At 34.9% G+C, this 21,247-nt stretch overlaps 2 protein-coding genes across 3 annotated transcripts in view; one reads left to right on the top strand and one right to left on the bottom strand.

Moving 5' to 3' along the window:
• Positions 1–5,530, top strand: part of LOC128222209 (uncharacterized) — a 36,048-nt gene extending 30,518 nt beyond the window's left edge. Inside the window, exons 2-4 of one of the 2 annotated variants that reach the window (XR_008259098.1) lie at positions 3,704–4,177; positions 4,302–4,460; positions 5,373–5,530. Coding sequence is in view for 1 of the 2 variants with exons in the window: in XM_052931132.1 (XP_052787092.1) it covers positions 3,715–3,846; positions 4,302–4,460; positions 5,373–5,408 (327 nt within the window). In the remaining variant the exon portion in view is untranslated. The remainder of the gene's footprint in view (positions 1–3,703; positions 4,178–4,301; positions 4,461–5,372) is intronic. The other variant, XM_052931132.1, reaches the window with a different exon arrangement.
• Positions 5,531–11,316: 5,786 nt separating this feature from the next.
• Positions 11,317–20,037, bottom strand: LOC128222249 (uncharacterized protein PF3D7_1120600-like). Its single transcript, XM_052931203.1, has 2 exons — positions 19,900–20,037; positions 11,317–18,978 (listed from the first exon to the last, which is right to left on the bottom strand). Exons 1-2 carry the CDS (start codon positions 19,930–19,932, stop codon positions 11,716–11,718), a joined length of 7,296 nt encoding a protein of 2,431 aa, XP_052787163.1. The 5' UTR covers positions 19,933–20,037; the 3' UTR covers positions 11,317–11,715.
• Positions 20,038–21,247: the final 1,210 nt, after the last annotated feature.

Genomic DNA, 21,247 nt, shown 5'->3' with positions numbered 1-21,247 from the left:
TCTTAAAGCATAGTGGTTTAATACCAATTTCTTTCAACATTACCTTTTCAAATTCAATATTTCACATTGTAAAGACAATCAAAGGATTTATTATGGCAATAGTGCATGCAAAGTACAAAGAATCAGGACAAAATATTGCAGAACGCTTTGAAGCTTTTCTATGTTTTCTCTTACAAGTAGTTGTTTTAAGTTTTAATGAATCTTTCTTTTTCATTCATAATGCCCAATTTATTAAACATTCAGCTTGCGTTAGCATACACATAAAGCAGAATATTGCGATGAATTTTGTTACTAATAGATCAATGTAGATGATAAGCCGAGTAGTGTCTCCTTTTGTCCAACAATTAACCTTAAACCTCACAGGCAGTGTATGAACGATCTATGGGATATCAAATACCGTGCCTGTCATTTGTCGTATCATGATCAATGGAATACTTTACCCCTTGACTGAACGTTTATTCAGCTGAATGCGTACTTATAAAGCATTTCAACACATGGTATGCCGCATTGATTGTAGCTTAAACATAATACGTCGGGCAAGGTGTATTATATTAAATCAATTCAGACTGTTTCTTTATGCAATGAGACAGAAGAGTAATTGCTATCTTAACATAGCCATTAAATCGGGTATACCGAAATCGAACTGTATTGTGTTTAAAGTAATTAAGAAAGCATACATTCACTTAACGCGGTTAAACTTTACAATTAAACATCGCACTTCATCAATTTACTTTTATGAAATTTATTGGCAAGTATATGGGTTTTTCTTAATTCCACTAACGTAACAAATCTTCTACACATGAATATAATATTGCACTTGGGTAATTTAAATGTTTGGAAGTTGCACACAGATCCCTTTCATCAACTTTAACTCAAAACAACTAAATTATTCATATGTGCACAAGCGCGTGCTTGTTATATCAGAATCTAGATTAAACGCGCAGTGAATATCTGTTTCACTTACCATTCAAAGGTGGTTTAGCGTGTGTTATTTCTGTGGTATGTTGTACGTTCTCTGTCTCTCGTTTAGTGAGTGTTATTTCTGTGGTATGTAGTACATTCTCTGTCTCTCGTTTAGTGTGTGTTATTTCTGTGGCGTGTTGTACGTTCTCTGTCTCTCGTTAAGTGTGTGTTATTTCTGTGGTATGTTGTACTATCTCTGTCTCTCGTTTAGAGTGTGTTATTTCTGTGGTGTGTTGTACGTTCTCTGTCTCTCGTTTAGTGTGTGTTCTTTCTGTGGTATGTTGTTCGTTCTCTGTCTCTCGTTTAGTGTGTGTTATTTCTGTGGTATGTTGTTTGTTCTCTGTCTCTCGTTTGGTGTGTTATTTCTGTGTAGTGTTGTACGATCTCTGTCTCTCGTTTAGTGTGTGTTATTTCTGTGGTGTGTTGTACGTTCTCTGTCTCTCGTTTAGTGTGTGTTATTTAAGTGGTGTGTAGTACGTTCTCTGTCTCTCGTTTACGGTGTGTTATTTCTGTGGTGTGTTGTTCGTTCTCTGTCTCTCGTTTAGTGTATGTTATTTCTGTGGTGTGTAGTACTTTCTCTGTCTCTCGTTTAGTGTGTGTTATTTCTGTGGTATGTAGTACGTTCTCTGTCTCTCGTTTAGTGTATGTTATTTTTGTGGTATGTTGTACGATCTCTGTCTCTCGTTTAGGGTGTGTTCTTTCTGTGGTGTGTTGTACGTTCTCTGTCTCTCGTTTAGTGTGTGCTATTTCTGTGGTATGTTGTTCGTTCTCTGTCTGTCGTTTAGTGTGTGTTATTTCTGTCTTGTATTTGGCTTGTCGCTGCTTAAATTTAGCCCTTTATTCTGGATTTTCAAAGACCTGGAATGGCTTAAACTAGTCTTTGTTAAGTGTGTTTTTTCAATCAACCAGGAAAAATTGCCACCTGGAACAAAAGAAATGTATGTGGGTCAAATATCAAGGTCAAAATCAAACTTGTTTGTCAGTGCTTTGGCTTTTGACATTTTAATCAGACGTACCTATCAACTATACACATTTAGTTTAATTGCATATGCCTAGCATGTCAATACATAACTAAATGTAGGAATTCATTTAACATGACATGTTTACACATTTAAAATAGTTTTTGCAATACAACAGTTGTACCCGTCCAGTGCACAAAAATGAGAAAAAACATTGTTAGATATGGAACTTTCAAGCTAAAAATCGAAGTGAAATGGCGAATTGACAGACATTCACCAAATGCATATAAAATGTAAAATATCAGCTTGATTATTGACTTCAATTATCAAAGTTGGCCTTTTCTATCTGTTTTACGATTCATATCCAATGTTTATCAGCTTGATAACTTAGTAGTGTTGCCTAATATTTCGGAAAAATGCGAGATTCGGCAATATAGCTACAGTTAAACCAGAGTTATGGTTCATCCGTTTATTGACATGTGTTCGCTCTCTAACTTAAGCAAGGATTATCAAATATTTACAAAGCATGCTTATTCAGCTATATTGTTTCAGAAAGTCTTGATTTATTTCCATTTATTGTCGTCTCCAAAATATATCAAAGTATAAACACGGTTTGGGTACAATGCTTATGAGCATTATATCCTCGATAGCAAACCTATGAAATATGGCTTTATATGTTAGTCATTGATAAATAAATGGACCAAATTGTCTGCTTCAGTATTTAAACTTATTTGCCTAGATTAAATTATGAAGAACACATCTTTCAAAAAAAATATATAACATATTACTAAGCAAAATCTGCCGGACACTCTTTGTACTTTAACTGCTTTTCATGCCTTATTTGTTAGGTTTTTAGTTATGGCCAATACAAATTTATCTTCAGATTATCATGTAAGTTCTTAAACATCCAGAATAGAAATGTCTTTATAGTTTTATAATGGTTTTCAAGCTAAAGACATACATGTACTATGGAATAACGAAACGGACACATATTATACAGTTGTCGAACGAAACAACAGATACGTTTAAATAATATGTGCTATATAAGTGTATATGATTGATCGAAATATAATATGCTTAACAATATATTTTGTCTTTAAATTTACTGAACAAAATAAAATGAGACGGGTAAGAATAAATTAATGGTAAGCAATTTAGCCTGACAATCTTGGTTGAAAAAGATAATTTGGTTGTGCCTAAAAACACTTGCATTACAATTGGGATATTGTAAAATATCATAAAACTCCTTATACCGCAACAAAATGGTTGTTTTATAACCTTAAAGGCTCGCGTGGAACCATTCTTAAAATAATATACAAGAAAAAGTTGAATGCAATTATTTATCGCTGCATAATATATTAAAATGTTATTCACATTATGTAATTCGATCACCTTTTTGCAGTAATTGGAGTACATTTATCCGAACAACTTTGTGACCAAAATTTGGTCCTATTCAAATTGCCAAAACATTTACATTTTCAATAATATTAACGGAAAGCTATTCCTAATCTGCCATTTAATGCAAAAAGTATTTTTAACGTAAAATATGTGTTGTTTTCTTAAAGGAATACTATTGTTTAAAGCTTTTATTTTGTACTGTATATGTTTCATATGTTCAGCAGTTTACTTTTCTAATTATATTTGTGTCAAATTCTTGGATAAACGGAATTACGCGTTATACCAAACCAGAAATGTTTTTATAGGAAATACAACGTCCAACACAAAAAAATCTTCAAAAGTGAACATAAATAATACTGTGTTTTGTAAACTGTCTTCTTTAGAATGATAAAGCATGGATGAAAGTATCGAGACAAGACACGAGAACTGGCTGAGAGTGGTCTGGGGACTTCTGTACGTGAGAAAAGGACTTCAAGGATACGTAGACACAAAGGGCAAACAACAGTACCAAACGTTCATGAACAAGGTCAATAAAAATTGTAAGAACCAGACATGTAGCCATTGTTAGGTAAAAAATGAACAAACTTTCAAACACGAACTGGGCCATTTCTGTCATGAAATGAAAGAAGAGATCCATAAGACTAATCTTAGAAAGAAGCCTTCCTGGATGAATACAGATTCTACAAAATGGCAGGATAAAAACAGTGGTTATTGGCAGGTGGCCAAGTGTTACCTCAATACACCCGGTTACTTGGACAACACGGGGCCAAATGAGATTGGCCTCAGGACTTATAAGCATCTGTATGAACAGTTCGTTTATTAAAACACAAATAACAAATATTCAGGATTTTGGAGAGGTAAACATAATTTATATTTCTTAAATTTCTGACAGTCCTGTATTGATAAACGAGGGCCATTAAAAACCCTGAGACATTGTATAAAAAACATTTACTAGAGGTAATAATACTATTTATATATCAGGTCCGAGATATAAGGAACAGGACCCTTCATGACGCCCACTATGAGCTAGACGGACAGACAGCAGACGAGTGCCTGGTCAAGATGATTATCGTTCTGGAAGACCCACAGGTACTTATACATGACACCTTTGCCAAGCAAGCCGCTAATCACATACGAAAAGTTAGTAGTTGTACACATGTACTTATTTATAAAGATATCTATTTGATACATATTTTTACGCCGATAATATAAGCAAATATTTTTGTAAATGAACACTATTCTTATATATTATACATGTTTAAAGAACAGTGATACATATTTAATTAAACCACTTTCAAACAAACCTTGTTAAATTTGTCAAAACTACCACTAACTCATGTTAATAAATGAATATTAAAAAACTAGCAAGTGCTTTAAAGGTATTTTTTGACTAGGATAATAACCATTCAATAAAATTTATTGCGCAAATATTAACTTACTTTAATTATGAGCACACTTTAAGGATATACCTTCTCCTAATCAACATTTAATGATAACAACCTTTAAAGGAACTCGCTCAGGATTTTGTTCAATTCACTTTTTTGTATAATAAAGTTTGGTTTATCATTAGGAGTGTTAAAACTAAGATACCAAAAACTTGAAACCGTCAGCAAACGTTAATATTTGCTCCAATATTGTCTTTGAAATACAAAATATTGATTAGCGCTAAGAATTACTAAATAACAGCTTTGTTATTGCGTAATGGGTTGACTGACATTCGCATGTGATGTTATGGTTGTACCGTTAAGAGGTCAAAAGATGTACCTCTAGGCGTCGGATTTAAAAAAAAATCTTGATTATACCGCCGTGGGTTCGAATCCCACTAAAATAAAAATACATTTTTAAATTATAACTGTATTTTTTCTGCAACTTTGAATTCATAGAATGATACATAGACTAAATAAATGTGATCAGATGCGTTACCGGGAAATCTATTGTTGGTCAAAAAAGGGCGAGTTTCTTTAAAGGATGGTTGTCGGAATTTAATGGGTTATGTTTTATTAGATGTCTTAATTGAACGTGCTTCCATTACATAACGCTGCAATTTTTCAGATCAAAGACAAAACTGAAAGATACCGGGTATCATGAATGAAGCCTTACACAATTGGCTACAGACAAACTTCGACGTTAAAAAATCTCTGAATGAGATCGAGGGGTCGATATATGATAGGCTACAGAAGGAACTGGAAGAAATTATAGATGAAAGTAATGTTCTCCTTTGACACTTACAATTTACATAAATATTCATACCGTAGTCTAATTAGAATTTGTGTCCAATAAGTTGATATAAATAGTATAAAGCCGTAATCTGCAGAGCATTGCAATGTTTGTTTTATAATACATGAGCTAGTATGAGGATATTATTTTTAAATACTAACATAATGTATACGTATTATTTTTTTCGGAAATTCTGGTATTTTGATAACTTTTTCGATTACTTAAATATTACTCCAAAAAAGAGAAGCGAGCCATTACTCCAACTTGTAATGTTCTTGTTTTACGGTATCAATACCTTTTTGTACGAACACATAACTAATTATTTCATTTGAATGCACATTCATATCGAAGTGGCCATATTGAAAGATAGACGCAATACTTAGCTTGATGGTATTTCAGAGTAGTGTTAGGGACCTTTCAGTTCAAATCTCTAGCAATAAAATGGTTATCAATATACTTCTGATTCACTGCATACTTTCATCATTATTATTTTCGAATTACAGAGGTCGAACGAAAGGTCAAACAGGAGATGCGAAACTTTTCATATGACAGAAGTAACGACGGGAAGGAACAACAAAGTTAGTTTTTTTATCCACCAACAATTGTTCATTCTTGTTCGCAATATCGTTGATGCTATGCGTACAATATGAGAGTTATCATTTTCAAACCCCTGTTGAATGAGATTGCAATTTTTATGCAAGTTAAAAAAACTTATCGCGAAGTAAAAAGTAAATGTTAGGCCGCGAGGCAGCGGATACCAGCGATCCATTGTATATGTTGTTAGGAGTATTATGCCGAGGAGAACAAGTCATGTCATGTCAGTAATGATACTATGGTAAAACGATTAAATAGGAGCAGAAAAAGTCTAATGCAAACAAAAAAAAATAACAAGAACTACCTTCATGAAATTTATAGCCAAATCATTTGTGTTTATTGACAGAAAATGCACCTTTAAATTGACACCATTATCATTATATCGTTTTGCCATATGATATTGGTTAGCCTAGATCAGGTAATTAAAATATTATCTAATGACTGCATTCCGAGCAACAGAATTCCTGGAATGCTTCTTGAACATTTGTCAAATTCACCTTGCATGTGCATTACGTGCGTTTCCAAAAAGCATTTCTTGTCCGTTGAAGCGTATATTAGGTTTTTAATCGGCAATACATATTCTGGTGTATATGTTAAAGCATTTTCGTGGAACGGATTGCTCGACAACTGTCGCCTAATGTTGTTGTTGTTTCAATATACTAACACACAGATTTTCACTAAAGGTACTTATGGGTTTCCTTTTTCTCGAAATATTGTGTAGATATGACGGTGAAAACTAACTTGAAATCTGACAATTTGTTTTATCTTCACAGATCTACAAAAACAGCTTGCCAATTATTACCAAAACCAACTCAACAGCGCGTCCATTTCGCCATTGATATCGGACAAGGCTGAGAGACTTGACATGTTCTACGTTCCTCCTAAGATCGTCGAAAAAGACCACAGAAAGGTTGGTGCAACTAAGGAAGAAAATGGAACTCATGTGACATCTTACAGACAAATGTTCTGTAAAACGGGAAAATTGAGGAAAAACGTGTTCATTGTAGGCGAGGCTGGGATGGGAAAATCAACCTGCGCCGCAATGTGTGCATTGAAATGGGCAAATCAAATATCACCAACAAATACCATTAACGAACATGACACAAATGATACACACCAAACGTCATTTGAGTCTCTCCGGGCGGAACTACAGTTTTATTACAGTAATATAAAACACATGTTCCTCCCCGAAAATGAAAACGATCACCTTTTTCAAGATGATAATTTCTTTACGGAAATTGAGTTTTCATTTAACCTCACTCTGAGAGATAGCTGCGACCTCTGTGACCTGACAGACATGATACGAGATCAGCTTATCAACAGAATTTACCAACAAGATAAGAGGGAAGCTGCAAACATGATTATGCATAGTGTCCTGTCTAATAGGAAGTGCGTTATCATAGTAGATGGCCTTGATGAATGGACTCATCCCATAGGAAAATACTGCAGCTGTTCAGAAGGAGACAAAGTCATTCCTTACTTGGAAACAAGCATAAATACAACTGTGTTGATTACATCACGACCCTGGAGAATGTCACAACAACGCGTTAAAGACACGAAGATAGACACGTATCTGGAGATAGAAGGAACTTCATATATTGGATTACTTATTCAGAAAATATTGAACTGTCTTAATAAAAGAGGTCCAGAGGAACAAAAAAGGCTAGACTTCATCCAGTATGTTGACAGAATGAAACTCACACGTCTTTTGTCGGTACCGATTATATCAAAGCTGTTATGCTTGTGGTTTGAGGGAAAACATGAATGCCGTTCTCTGTGCGACATATACGCAAACGTCATTGAAATGATGTTTGAGCGAACTGCTCTACCTGTGCCTGTGAAAAACAATCATTTCCCAAAATGTTTCGAGCACACAGAACGTGTACAAATGTACTACAGCATTGTTAGGAAATTGGCTGAACTTGCTTTTACGAGATTATTTTCGAATGACATGACTTCGTTCTTGGTGTTCAAGAAAGTGGACATTTTAGCGCAGGATGATCTCGTGTTTGTTCTGAAGTCGGGAATCTTGCAAGAAACAAAGTCAGCGTCTTTAATTAGAAAGGAATCAAGTTACTCATTCATTCACAAAACTTTTCAGGAATTCCTTGCTGCAATACACATGTTTTATCATTCCGATGACTTTCGTAGTGTGTTAACACCCTGTTATGAGAAGAACGGTGAAATGTCGGATATTTCACAGGTGTTTGTCTTCATGTGCGGTCTGAACATTGAGTTAGCAAATGAGATGTCTGCCTTGATATCGAACAGTATATCCCTAGACAATCAGTCATTTGTGACTGAAACCAGAGTCATTCAAATCCAATCGACCATTGCTTCAGGTTATAAGGAGGCCACAGCCAGTCAAGTATTTGATATTAAGCTTTCACTGTTCAGCTTTGATTTTAGTTATACTTCCGACACAGAAATATTAGATGACTTGCTATCGATGAATAAGTCCAATGTACGTTACATCAAGACCAGTACCGGTCAAAACCAGGCGAAACTACAGGAGGTGTTCAGTAAATCCTCAGACACATTAACAAATGTAAATATATTTTCCCCTGCTGACCACTTTGACCTTTTGGCGTGCAACAGTCTCAAATGCTTATCAATACATGGAACTGAAACAACTAATATTATGTTCAATACGATTGCATTGGATTTAAATAGTGTTTCAAACACTGTTGAATGCAGTATTTTTCAGTCATTTGACCGTGGATCGAATCAATTAAAGCACTTCATAATAAAACACATTAAAACGTTAGTTTGCTCTGCCAGACTCTTCCAAGGCTGATTTATTTAGAAAACATTTCCATTGACACTGGAAACCTCGGTGATAACGCTCTTCGCCTCCCAGACAATATCAAGAGAGTTGAACAATCAAATTTGAACATGAGTGCACGTTCGTTAAGAAAGATGCTTGCGGTGCTGGAAAAAGGATTGAATATGAATGATGTGAAGTGTATATTACTGAAATGTACTGTGGAACCAAAATCAGAGTACGAGGAAATTATATCCGATGCTCAAAGGAAGGCATATTATTGTGTAGATATCGGGCACAAATATTTCTCTCTTACTTGCAAGAGCGCAATTACCTGTTCCGAGAGAGTTCCTGTATAATAGATAAATGAAGAACTTTCCAAAATGGACACAATATAGTGTTTGCGTGTTTCATTTTGATATTTTATAATTTAATGAACATGGATTTATCAATGACTTTGTTACATAAGAATTTCTTTAAGCATATACTCTGACTTTCCTTCAAGTATTTCTTAAGTAAAATCAAATGTTTCTTTTAATAATGGTCTCACAATAAAGATTGCAATAAGTTGAGAATTCTTTAGAGGTAAATTTCTTACACTTATTTACCTTGAATAAAAGGAAATGTTTACATGGTGTTTTATTTTTAGTTCATAACATCTGCAAACTGTGACTCTACTTCTATGTATTTCGGGTTTTCGGACATAATCCCTACATATGAAATAAAGTTATGTAAAATTGGCCATAAAGAATTACCTTAATGTGTTCAAATAATTTCAAAGCGTACTTTCTTAAAATTAATGGTAGGCGAAGCCTTTTGTCCGTTAATTAAATATTCAATAGATTTACTTACGTTTTTCACAATAAAAATGAACAATTACTATTTTTGAGCTTCATTTCAATACAAAATATAATTTATATGAAAATTGACCACAGTGATATTGCTTAACAATGGTCTACCGGGTAATCGGTTTTGGCGAAAAAGTAGTCCCTTTTCAGTATCTATGGTATGGTTTTATAAAAGCAAACTGAGCACTTTTATTTTCGGAAATACTTTTGTTTTCAAAAGGAGACACTTTCACGTTCAATTGACAGGATTTTTGGTGTTACCACTAGAAATTTAAGAACTTATTTTAACTTTCGATGAACTTTCGGTGTTAGTGTATCATACAAAACGGCGCTTACTGGAATAGTTTCCATCACAAGAACGAACTATTTGATACAGGAGCATTTAGGCGATGTTCTGCTGAAATAGCTCTACTTTGTTTGTAAGCTTGTGCTTATTGTAACATGTCCATGTGTTCATGTTCGTAAAAAGGTAAAATACCTTTAATAGCGAATCGATGCGGAAATCAACAAGTAGCTTTGGAACGTCTTCAATCAGTTAATTCACAAATCACGATCCGTAGATTGTACAACAAACATGTGTATCAAATGCACTTAGTAATCACACAGTCTCAGCCGAAAGTTATATCAAATGAACTTAAAAACAACAAGAAAAATCTGTCCAGCACAAACAATGAACAACAACACTAACTTGAAATTGAAATTATGACGTCACTACAACCAATATATGACTATATCTGCATTTGTAAATAGTTTAGTTAAATTTCACTTGAGGTCACATTTGTAAATACATAGAAAAACGTAAGTAAAGAAAGAAGCGTCGATTACGCAATCTCCTACACCATGCAACATTTGTTTAAGGTATCACCACAATAATTGAAGAAATGACCCCGTTACATTGACATAAAGTGAATTGATTTAAAAACAACTATAGTGTGGTTAAACGTACACGTATTCTATAATATATATGGATAGAAGCATATTATAAGCGATTATTTTTATGTAAAAACGACTAAGACAAGATCAAAAGTAAATAAAAAAGACGTGTACCAGTCATTATAGTTCTGTTAGATTTAATGATAAGTAAGCATTAATGTTTAGAAAGAGAATACTAACGAGGTATAAAATTATGTCCTTCTCCTTAACCCCAAACGTGAGTTTTAAAATATGGAGGATATTTACAATTGAATTTGCTCATCTTTTTATGCCTCATTATATGTATATGATGTTCCATGCAAAGCTTTTTGTGTCATGTTTATATGGCATGAGTAGAATGAATATAATCATTTTAAACACCATAACCAACAAGTCTGACCTGTTTAAAATAAATAAAAAGCGTATGCAAAATTGCAGTATGAAACCAAGAAATATGAAATATTTGTAGTTTGAAATAAGTATCAGTTACCTGAAGGGAAACATGTTAAGAGCACTAAACCGAGAATAAGTATATTTTAATAACGACATATACTTCACCGGAAAACTTAAAATAGTTATATCCCTTTAAAATTAGTTCATATAAGTGCAATTTAGAATTGAAATCATCAATGCATTTAAAGATGTTGTTATTGTTCTTGATCTTGTTGTAGATTCGTTTGTGCTTTGGAAAGGTATGGTTTTTGATTTGTTTGTCGCAAATAACATTTAATGCATGTGTTAACATCTATCTGATAGTGTTACAGTATTCGTCATTCATTACAAGTTTAAATATAATAACGATACCTTAAAGCAACAACAACAACAACAAACAACACCAGTACTTCAATTGATTCATTTAATAATCATATCTCTTTTGATAATGCTATGATAATGATAGTGAACATTGAAAAAGACATAAAACAACGATAGAACAATGTGTAGCGTTTGTTTCACACTTTACAAGAAGCAATAAAATAGCCCACCAATCAACCATCCACCAATCCATCAATCAATCAGACACATGTTTTAGTTTTCTTTTAAATATGTTTGAGTATCAGAATCAAACATCTCTGTAACGCAAAGTACCATTCAACAGCCGTATTAGCATGTCTCTTTCACTTATACTGGGTTTAACAGTATATACAGGAGAGGTGTTGTTAAAGACTGTTTTAACAGTACTTTCAACAGTTCTCATAACATTACTGTCAGTAGTTTTCTCGAAGTTTTTACTTCCCTTTATTAATGCATCAGTCGATGGCACATTTGTCATGTCAGACCGTGAAAACTTAAGTTTCTTTTCTGATTCGAAAGTGCTTTGAATACCATGTTCTTTATGCTTAAGTGGTCCATACAATAGGCTTTTCAAAAGTGAAAAAGTAGCGTTTTCTGAGAATTTATATATTAACGTATCCTTCATATCCCGGTTAATTACCGGAGCGTGTGTTTGTTTTGAAGGGATTAAAGATGGCGGTTTATGGGGACTTTGGTCAAGAACAAGTGGAGGCTTGCTTTTGGTGGACCCGCTGCTTACCAAAAGTAGTCCAAAAAGCAGCTTGCGTAAAATATCTCTTGAAACGGGATCCTGGTTAGATTGACGTTTTGTTCGTGTATGTGTGTCTATGTGACTTTGGAAAAATGTTCCTGAAGTTGGTATGTTTTTTATGATGTTGTTATGATGTTTGGTTGTCTTTTTCACGTTAGGATGGCTTTCGGATGGTAATTTTCCAAGATGGTAAACGTTAAACATGTACATAGCTGGCATCGACTTATTAACCACTGATTTAGCAAAATCAAACTGGCCAGATAATTGTCTTCTATAATTGTTCGAAAAGGTCCAGATATAATCGATGAATGGCTTTGCATTTGATTCTGTTGTCTTCTGAAATTGAATATGCACATCATCTGAGTGTACGTTGTGGTTTACTGGAATATTCCTAGTTTTCTTGTGATCGATGTTGGAATGGTCAGCTTTTCTAAACTCCTTTTGATCCGATGACTCATTTGTCCAAACAGTATTCTTGTCATTAGTTCTCATTATATTGTTTTCTCTATCAGTTGTATTTTGCACGAACAGTTTCGATACATTTTGCTTCAGCACATTTTGAGTGAAAAGTTCGCTCGATTTATTATTATTTTTCACTGACTTACCTAATTGATCTATTATATTATTAACACTTACGGTACCAAGTGTCCTTTTTTGTTGAACGAAAATGTTATTCTCCATAGATATATTGACCTGAAAGGCCTCCTCACCATTATTAAGCATATTGTGAAATGTTCTGTATGGCCACATATTCGCTTTATTTTCATCATTATCTGCCCTCTCTGTCGTTATATTAGTCTTTATTACAGTCTTAGTTAGATTACCTGCAAGTGTTGAAATGATATGCAATGTATCAACTGATTGAATTCCCTCAGATTCGTTTCTCAAAGGTGAATTTATAAGATGGTATGAACCTTTTAGGCTTTCATTAGCGATATCACTATATTTAACTGTCGTTTGCTGGTTGATTAAAAGCTCTGCTAAATCATTAGATGTAACACTCGCATGTCTGTCAATGAAAACATCTTGAGCGGTATTACTAGTTGTGACACCCGAAAGCTTGTCAATGGAATCCACTCGAGCATTATCGCTAACTGTAACGCCCGCATGTTGGTCAATAGAAACGTCACTAGTAGTATCGCGAGAAGAAGCGCCCGAATGCTGTTTAATGTATTTGTCAATCTTAAATAATAAATCATTTTCATGAGTCTGCGATGTATCCACAATTATGATTGATGAATTTGATGTGACATTGTCTTTGTTACTTGCTGAATCGACAATTGTGTTTAAATTGTTTATGTTCGTTCGAGGAGCCACAAGTGTGTTTAAATTGTTTATGTTCGTTCCTGTATACACAAGTGCGTAAAAATTGTCCATGCTCGTTGCAGTATCCACAGGTGTGTTAAAATTGTCTATGTTTGTTCCAGTATCCACAAATTTGTTAAAATTGTCTATTTTCATCCCAGTATCCATTAGTGTGTTAAAATTGTCCATGTTTGTCCCAGTATCTACTAGTGTGTTTAAATTGTCCTTGTTCGTTCCAGTATCCACTAGTGTGTTAAAATTGTCTATTTTAGTCCCAGTATCCACTTGTGTGTTAAAAATGTCCATGTTCGTCCCAGTATCCACAATTGCGTTTAAATTGTCCATGTTCGTACCAGTATCCATAAGTGTGTTAAAATTGTCTACGTTCATTCCAGTTTCCACAAGTGTGTTTAAATTGTCCATGTTCGCACCAGTATCCATAGGTGTGTTAAATTTGTTTATGTTCGTTCCAGTATCCACAAGTGTGTTAAAATTGTCCATGTTCGTTCTAATATCCACAGGTGTGTTTAAATTGTCTATGTTCGTTCCAGTATCCACATGTGTGTTTAAATTGTCTATGATCGTTGCAGTATCCTCTAGTGTGTTAAAATGGTCTATGTTCGTTCCAGTATCCACAAGTGTGTTTAAATTGTCCATGTTCGTTCCAGTATCAACTAGTGTATTTAAATTGTCCATGTTCGTTCCAGTATCCACAAGTGTGTTTAAATTGTCCATGTTCGTTCCAGTATCTACAAGTGTGTTTAAATTGTCCATGTTCGTCCCATTATCCACAAGTGTAATAAAATTGTCCATGTTCGTTCCAGTATCCACAAGTGTGTTAAAATTGTGCATGCTCGTTCCACTATCCACTATTGTGTTATAATTGTTTATGTTCGTTCCAGTATCCACATGAGCGTTTAAAATGTCCATGTTCGTTCCAGTTTCCACTAATGTGTTAAAATTGCCTATGTTCGTCCCAGTATCCACTAGTGTGTTTAGATTGTCCATGTTCGTTCCAGTATCCACAAGTGTGTTAAAATGTTCTATGTTCGTTCCAGTATCCACAAGTGTGTTGAAATTGTTGTCCATGTTCGTTCCAGCATCCACTATTGTGTTAAAATTGTTCTTGTTCGATCCAGTATCCACTACTGTGTTAAAATTGTTCATGTTCGTTCCAGTATCCACTAGTGTGTTAAAATGGTCCATGTTCATTCCAGTATCAACAAGTGTGTTAAAATTGTCCATGTTCGTCCCAGTATCCACTAGTGTGTTTAAATTGTCTTTGGTCGTTCCAGTAACCACTAGTGTGTTAAAATTATCTATTTTCGTCCCAGTATCCACTTGTGTGTTAAAGATGTCCATGTTCGTCCCAGTATCCACTAGTGGGTTTAAATTGTCCATGTTCGTACCAGTATCCATAAGTGTGTTAAAATTGTCTACGTTAATTCCAGTATCCACAAGTGTGTTTAAATTGTCCATGTGCGTTCCAGTATCCATAGGTGTGTTAAATTTGTCCATGTTCGTTCCAATATCCACAGGTATGTTTAAATTGTCTATGTTCGTTCCAGTATCCACTAGTGTGTTAAAATTGTCTATGTTCGTTCCAGTATCCACAAGTGTGTTTAAATTGTCCATGTTCGTTCCAGTATCCACTAGTGTATTTAAATTGTCCATGTTCGTTCCAGTATCCACAAGTGTGTTTAAATTGTCCATGTTCGTTCCAGTATCTACAAGTGTGTTAAAATTGTCCATGTTCGTCCCATTATCCACAAGTTCGGTAAAATTGTCCATGTTCGTTCCAGTATCCACAAGTGTGTTAAAATTGCCCATGCTTGTTCCACTATCCACTATTGTGTTATAATTGTTTATGTTCGTTCCAGTTTCCACAAGTGTGTTTAAATTGTCCATGTTCGCACCAGTATCCATAGGTGTGTTAAATTTGTTTATGTTCGTTCCAGTATCCACAAGTGTGTTAAAATTGTCCATGTTCGTTCTAATATCCACAGGTGTGTTTAAATTGTCTATGTTCGTTCCAGTATCCACATGTGTGTTTAAATTGTCTATGATCGTTGCAGTATCCTCTAGTGTGTTAAAATGGTCTATGTTCGTTCCAGTATCCACATGTGTGTTTAAATTGTCCATGTTCGTTCCAGTATCCACTAGTGTATTTAAATTGTCCATGTTCGTTCCAGTATCCACAAGTGTGTTTAAATTGTCCATGTTCGTTCCAGTATCTACAAGTGTGTTTAAATTGTCCATGTTCGTCCCATTATCCACAAGTGTAATAAAATTGTCCATGTTCGTTCCAGTATCCACAAGTGTGTTAAAATTGTGCATGCTCGTTCCACTATCCACTATTGTATTATAATTGTTTATGTTCGTTCCAGTATCCAAATGAGCGTTTAAAATGTCCATGTTCGTTCCAGTTTCCACTAATGTGTTAAAATTGCCTATGTTCGTCCCAGTATCCACTAGTGTGTTTAGATTGTCCATGTTCGTTCCAGTATCCACAAGTGTGTTAAAATGTTCTATGTTCGTTCCAGTATCCACAAGTGTGTTAAAATTGTTGTCCATGTTCGTTCCAGCATCCACTATTGTGTTAAAATTGTCCTTGTTCGATCCAGTATCCACTACTGTGTTAAAATTGTTCATGTTCGTTCCAGTATCCACTAGTGTGTTAAAATGGTCCATGTTCATTCCAGTATCTACAAGTGTGTTAAAATTGTCCATGTTCGTCCCAGTATCCACTAGTGTGTTTAAATTGTCTTTGTTCGTTCCAGTAACCACTAGTGTGTTAAAATTATCTATTTTCGTCCCAGTATCCACTTGTGTGTTAAAGATGTCCATGTTCGTCCCAGTATCCACTAGTCGGTTTAAATTGTCCATGTTCGTACCAGTATCCATAAGTGTGTTAAAATTGTCTACGTTAATTCCAGTATCCACAAGTGTGTTAAAATTGTCCATGTGCGTTCCAGTATCCATAGGTGTGTTAAATTTGTCCATGTTCGTTCCAATATCCACAGGTATGTTTAAATTGTCTATGTTCGTTCCAGTATCCACTAGTGTGTTAAAATTGTCTATGTTCGTTCCAGTATCCACAAGTGTGTTTAAATTGTCCATGTTCGTTCCAGTATCCACTAGTGTATTTAAATTGTCCATGTTCGTTCCAGTATACACAAGTGTGTTTAAATTGTCCATGTTCGTTCCAGTATCTACAAGTGTGTTAAAATTGTCCATGTTCGTCCCATTATCCACAAGTTCGGTAAAATTGTCCATGTTCGTTCCAGTATCCACAAGTGTGTTAAAATTGCCCATGCTTGTTCCACTATCCACTATTGTGTTATAATTGTTTATGTTCGTTCCAGTATCCACAGGTGTGTTTAAATTGTCTATGTTCGTTCCAGTATCGATAGGTGTGTTAAATTTGTTCATGTTCGTTCCAGTATCAAAAAGTATGTTTAAATTGTCCATGCTCGTTCCAGTATCGACTAGTGTGTTAAAATTGTCTATGTTCGTTCCAGTATCCACTAGTGTGTTAAAATTGCCTATGTTCGTTCCAGTATCAACAAGTGTGTTAAAATTGTCAATGTTTGTTCCAGTACCCACAAGTGTGTTAAAATTTTCTTCTATATTTGTTCCACTAACCACTAGTGTGTTTAAATTGTCAATGTTTGCTCCAGAATCAACTTGTTTGTTTGAAATGTTCGTGGCGGTATACACGTTTGTGTTTAAAGTGTCTTTGTTCGTTCCAGTTTCCACTATTATGTTTGTATTGTCTATGGTCATTTCAGTATCCACTAGTGTGTTTAAATTGTAGATATTCGATGCGCTTTCCAATTTTGTATTTGATAAATTTGTCTTGCTCACGGTGTCAACCTTGGTGTTTGAAATATCTGCGTTTGTTGAGGTATCCTTGGGTATGTTTGATTTATATACGTTGCGTGTGGTATCAACCATTGTTTCCCATAAGTCTGTAACATTTGCAGTATCGAAAATTGCGTTTGAAGCATCTGTGTCTGCTGCGGTAATGTTTTTTGTATGCATATTAGGTCTAAACAGGTCGCTGGTAGGTGTCTTATTTGTAAAACGTTCTGATGCACTAGGATTCAATGCAAACCCTTCGTTGCCAATTCGATTTCCCTCGAATACGGTGTTCCCAATTATAAGTTGATTTTCTACATTCACTTTGGAGGAGTTGATCGTAGCGCCTTTTTGCGGATTTGCGAAATTATTGTTAAAAATCAAAGAATTGATGACTTTGTTTCCATTTACGTCCTCATAAGTGGAATTATTTGGGGTTAGATTATTCCAAAGTCCTTTAAGCCAGTCGGATTCATTATCTTTTCGTTTTCCTTTTTTTACTGACTGTTCATTAATTTCCTTTTGTATCCGCATTTTTAACAATGAGGTTGTTCTAAAAATAGGGTAGTGTGTGTTGATGTATTTAAGACTACTTTTGCCGTGTTGTCCATTATTGAAATCAGCAAAAATATCTCTGGCAATTGAAATGTTGACATACGATGAATTGTTTCTATCTGAACTTTCGTGTCTGTCTTGTATTGTCTGTATTGCGTTGCGTTCAACTTCGGATTGTGCATGAAAAGCTGAAAGAGACATTTTGTTCTGTGGATTTTTTATAACACGATTTCCACTTATCATCGAACGAGCTGAAGGTAACACACGTTTTCGTTGAGTATATGCATTGTTACCGACCCGTGGTGAACCAGACGTTTTCGTATTATAATAGCTATACGATACGTATGTAGGAAATGTTTGAACGGGAGCTATGTTGCCCCTCGATGGCCTCGTGAGAGCAAGGCTACGAAGCACAGGATTTCCTTGTCTTTCCGATTGGTCTCTATACCAAGCTTGCCCTCTTCTTCTCGGCGATGCCATAGCAATGTCTAGATTGATGCGACTCAAAGTTGCACCCCTACGCGTTGGTTCTGTTGGTAATCTTGTTCTTCGATAACCTGCCCCCCTTGATGGTTCTGGTCTCACGGACACAGTAAATCGGTTCATGCGTCCATTTTGCGGTGCTGTTAATCTATTAAAATCGGGTGATCCAGTGTTGTGCATAGGAAATGCTCGACGTTTTTGCACCCGTCTTGCTTCTGGACTACCGGCAAATGGAAATTCCCGAAGACGAGGTGGCGATGTTGGTTGGCCATTTAAACGGTATGAAGCTCTTGTTTGTTCTAATCTTGCTCGAGCACCGGATACATAAGGGGCTTGCAAATACCTCGGGACACCACGAGGAACATTAGGTACTCTATACGCAGAAGGCGGTCTGTTATGTGTAAATCCGGATCTGCTATCGGAGAGTGGCTGTCTTTTACGAGGCAAGTCGGACCTGCCGTCGGCATACGGTGTTCTCCAATCGGGAGTTGGCGATATTTCATGTAGCGTTCTGTCATTTGGGATTACAGCTTCGGCAAAAGATGGTCTAAAACGATCATAGGGATCGGCTATAACCTGAAATTAAATCATTACCATGTAGAAATAATTCATGAATAAATCAGCGTTGTTTGAAACAGTTGAATTGCATCAGTGTGTAAACGTAAGCGATTAACTTATAAATCATATAACCCATTAGCTTATAACTATTTTACACTCTGTCTCATCGCTGTAAGGAATAATAACCGCGTTAATGCCGACGCTGATTAAGAGTGAACAGTTCTAAAATATACAATCGGTCTATACAAACACATTCACTTTAGGTTTATACAGTCGTTTATTCAAAGTCATATCATGGGGAATGTCTATTATTAAAGTTTTTCTAAACAAAATTACATCGAGGCGCTTTCATTTGAAGTTTGCATTTTAGTTAACAGTGTTTTTAGTAGGTTCTGCTTTGGTTAACTTGTTTACAGAAATGACAATGGTAGTAACTGAACGACAAAACAAAGCTTATCCAATCACTTTTGCTATTAAAAAACGATGCTCGGACATTGGTTAATGTTAAATAAAATAAGGCTCGATAAACTAGTTAATGTGTATTTCCACTTAATCAAGATGTTTCTATAAATCATGCAAAGTTAAATTAAAATTACTGAGAAAATGACATTTAAAATGTTTAAATTGTTTTAATCAATGCAGATGCTTGACCAAAGCATATGGACATCATGGTAGACGGCTCAACGCAAGTTTTTATTTAATTTGGGGGTTTTCAAGTGCAGATTTTTGTCATTGCAAATCAATTTTACACTGTCTAGTTTTAAGTTTTAAGTAATTACAGCAAAAATACTCTGTGTTCGGTTTCATTACGATATTCTTAGGACATTAAAATGCTGTGAACTATGCTGCCGGCCTTTGTAGATGCAAGCGATACAACAAAGTGTTTATCTTAATAAATACCGTTTATAAAATCATAACTTAATTAAAACTGCAACTTACCACACGGAAGAACAAAATCCACATCAAAATCATCTCCAAAGATCGTCCACCACAACAGTTTCAGCATAGCTGCTTTGAATTATAATAATGATTTATAAATTATCTTTAAAAAGCAATGTCGTTGGATATACATTTAAATGATGTTCTCACTACGGTGAGTTCTGAATGGAGTAATTATTCACACTATCAATTAAAAACGACACTGAAATTTAATTAATAAATTGAAAACAGATTGCCGTGAAGCGTAATGATTTAGTGTGTTTTAACGCAGGCTGCTGAAATGCATGTCGATATTTATCAACTTATTAAAATGCAAGAGAGGTTTGTCATTTAACATAAAATGTTATACTAATCAATCAAGTTTTTGTCCGACTTTTAAGACTGTTACTGACACACTGATATGATGCTTCGATCGGACTACAATTACCTTCATAAAAAGAGTATTTGGATAAATACAAAATCTACCATGTTCAACGTGCGTTTGTTTGCCAAGGGTGGTCACGTGACTAGTTGTTGTAACATTTATTAAAATTCATATCAGGTTGATTTGCCTTCGTTGTACCATTTATATTTTATAAAACAGCCCTGCACTTGATCAAGTTCTCGCCAAGTATAATATATTGTTAAAGTTGTATAAACAGTGTGACCTTAATTGAAAATGTCAATTATGTTTAGGAATGCTAGATTCTTCAAAAGAGTGTGGGTTAGTTTTAGGTGATTATATTTTATTCTGGAAAGTTTGTACATTTGTATGGTACAATATAAAATGTCTTGTTTCAAGAAATGTTTGTTTACACAATATCATCGCTGATTTAAGCACCATGAAATTGCATTAGTCAAGAACTTTGTTATAAAGTTTCATGCATTGAATTTCAAATGCTGAAGTTTGCCATCGCTATTTCACGTCTTGAGGAGTAATGCAAATGTTTCTTCACTGGAAAGAGGCATAGGGCTTTTTGGCAAGAAATGTAAAAATGTCCGCAATTGTGTGTACGCGTATTGGCATTCACACAATCTGTATGATATACACCTCTATAAATTTTGACCGCTTTAGACCAATCACAGAAAAGCGCGCTTGCCCATACTATATGCCTTTAAAGAAAGGAAATATTTGATGGAAGTTTACGCTTGATTTCATTACATGTCATTGTCACTATCTATCACGTTTGTATTAAATATGTATTCTCTTGTGTTTGTGTATGGGCCGGAGGCCTTTTGTACATTAAACTTTGAAACTTGAAATTCCTGCTGATATAGAAAATGGCGTTATAAATTACCTCTTGAAAAAGCTACACCTTGGGTTCCATTACATATATTATTCCCCAATAATGTAAGACGAAGACCTGAC

The sequence above is a fragment of the Mya arenaria genome, chromosome 16, assembly GCF_026914265.1.
Source record: "Mya arenaria isolate MELC-2E11 chromosome 16, ASM2691426v1".
Taxonomy (NCBI): Eukaryota; Metazoa; Mollusca; class Bivalvia; order Myida; family Myidae; genus Mya; species Mya arenaria.
Note: the sequence above shows the minus strand (reverse complement) of the source record. Positions and strands in the feature narration are given on the sequence as shown.

Coding starts and splice junctions, on each gene's coding strand:
- LOC128222249 (XM_052931203.1), bottom strand. CDS start 19,932: ATGATTTTGATGTGGATTTTGTTCTTCCGTGTG. Junction 18,979..19,899: donor GGATTTTGTTCTTCCGTGTG/GTAAGTTGCAGT, acceptor ATTTAATTTCAG/GTTATAGCCGATCCCTATGA.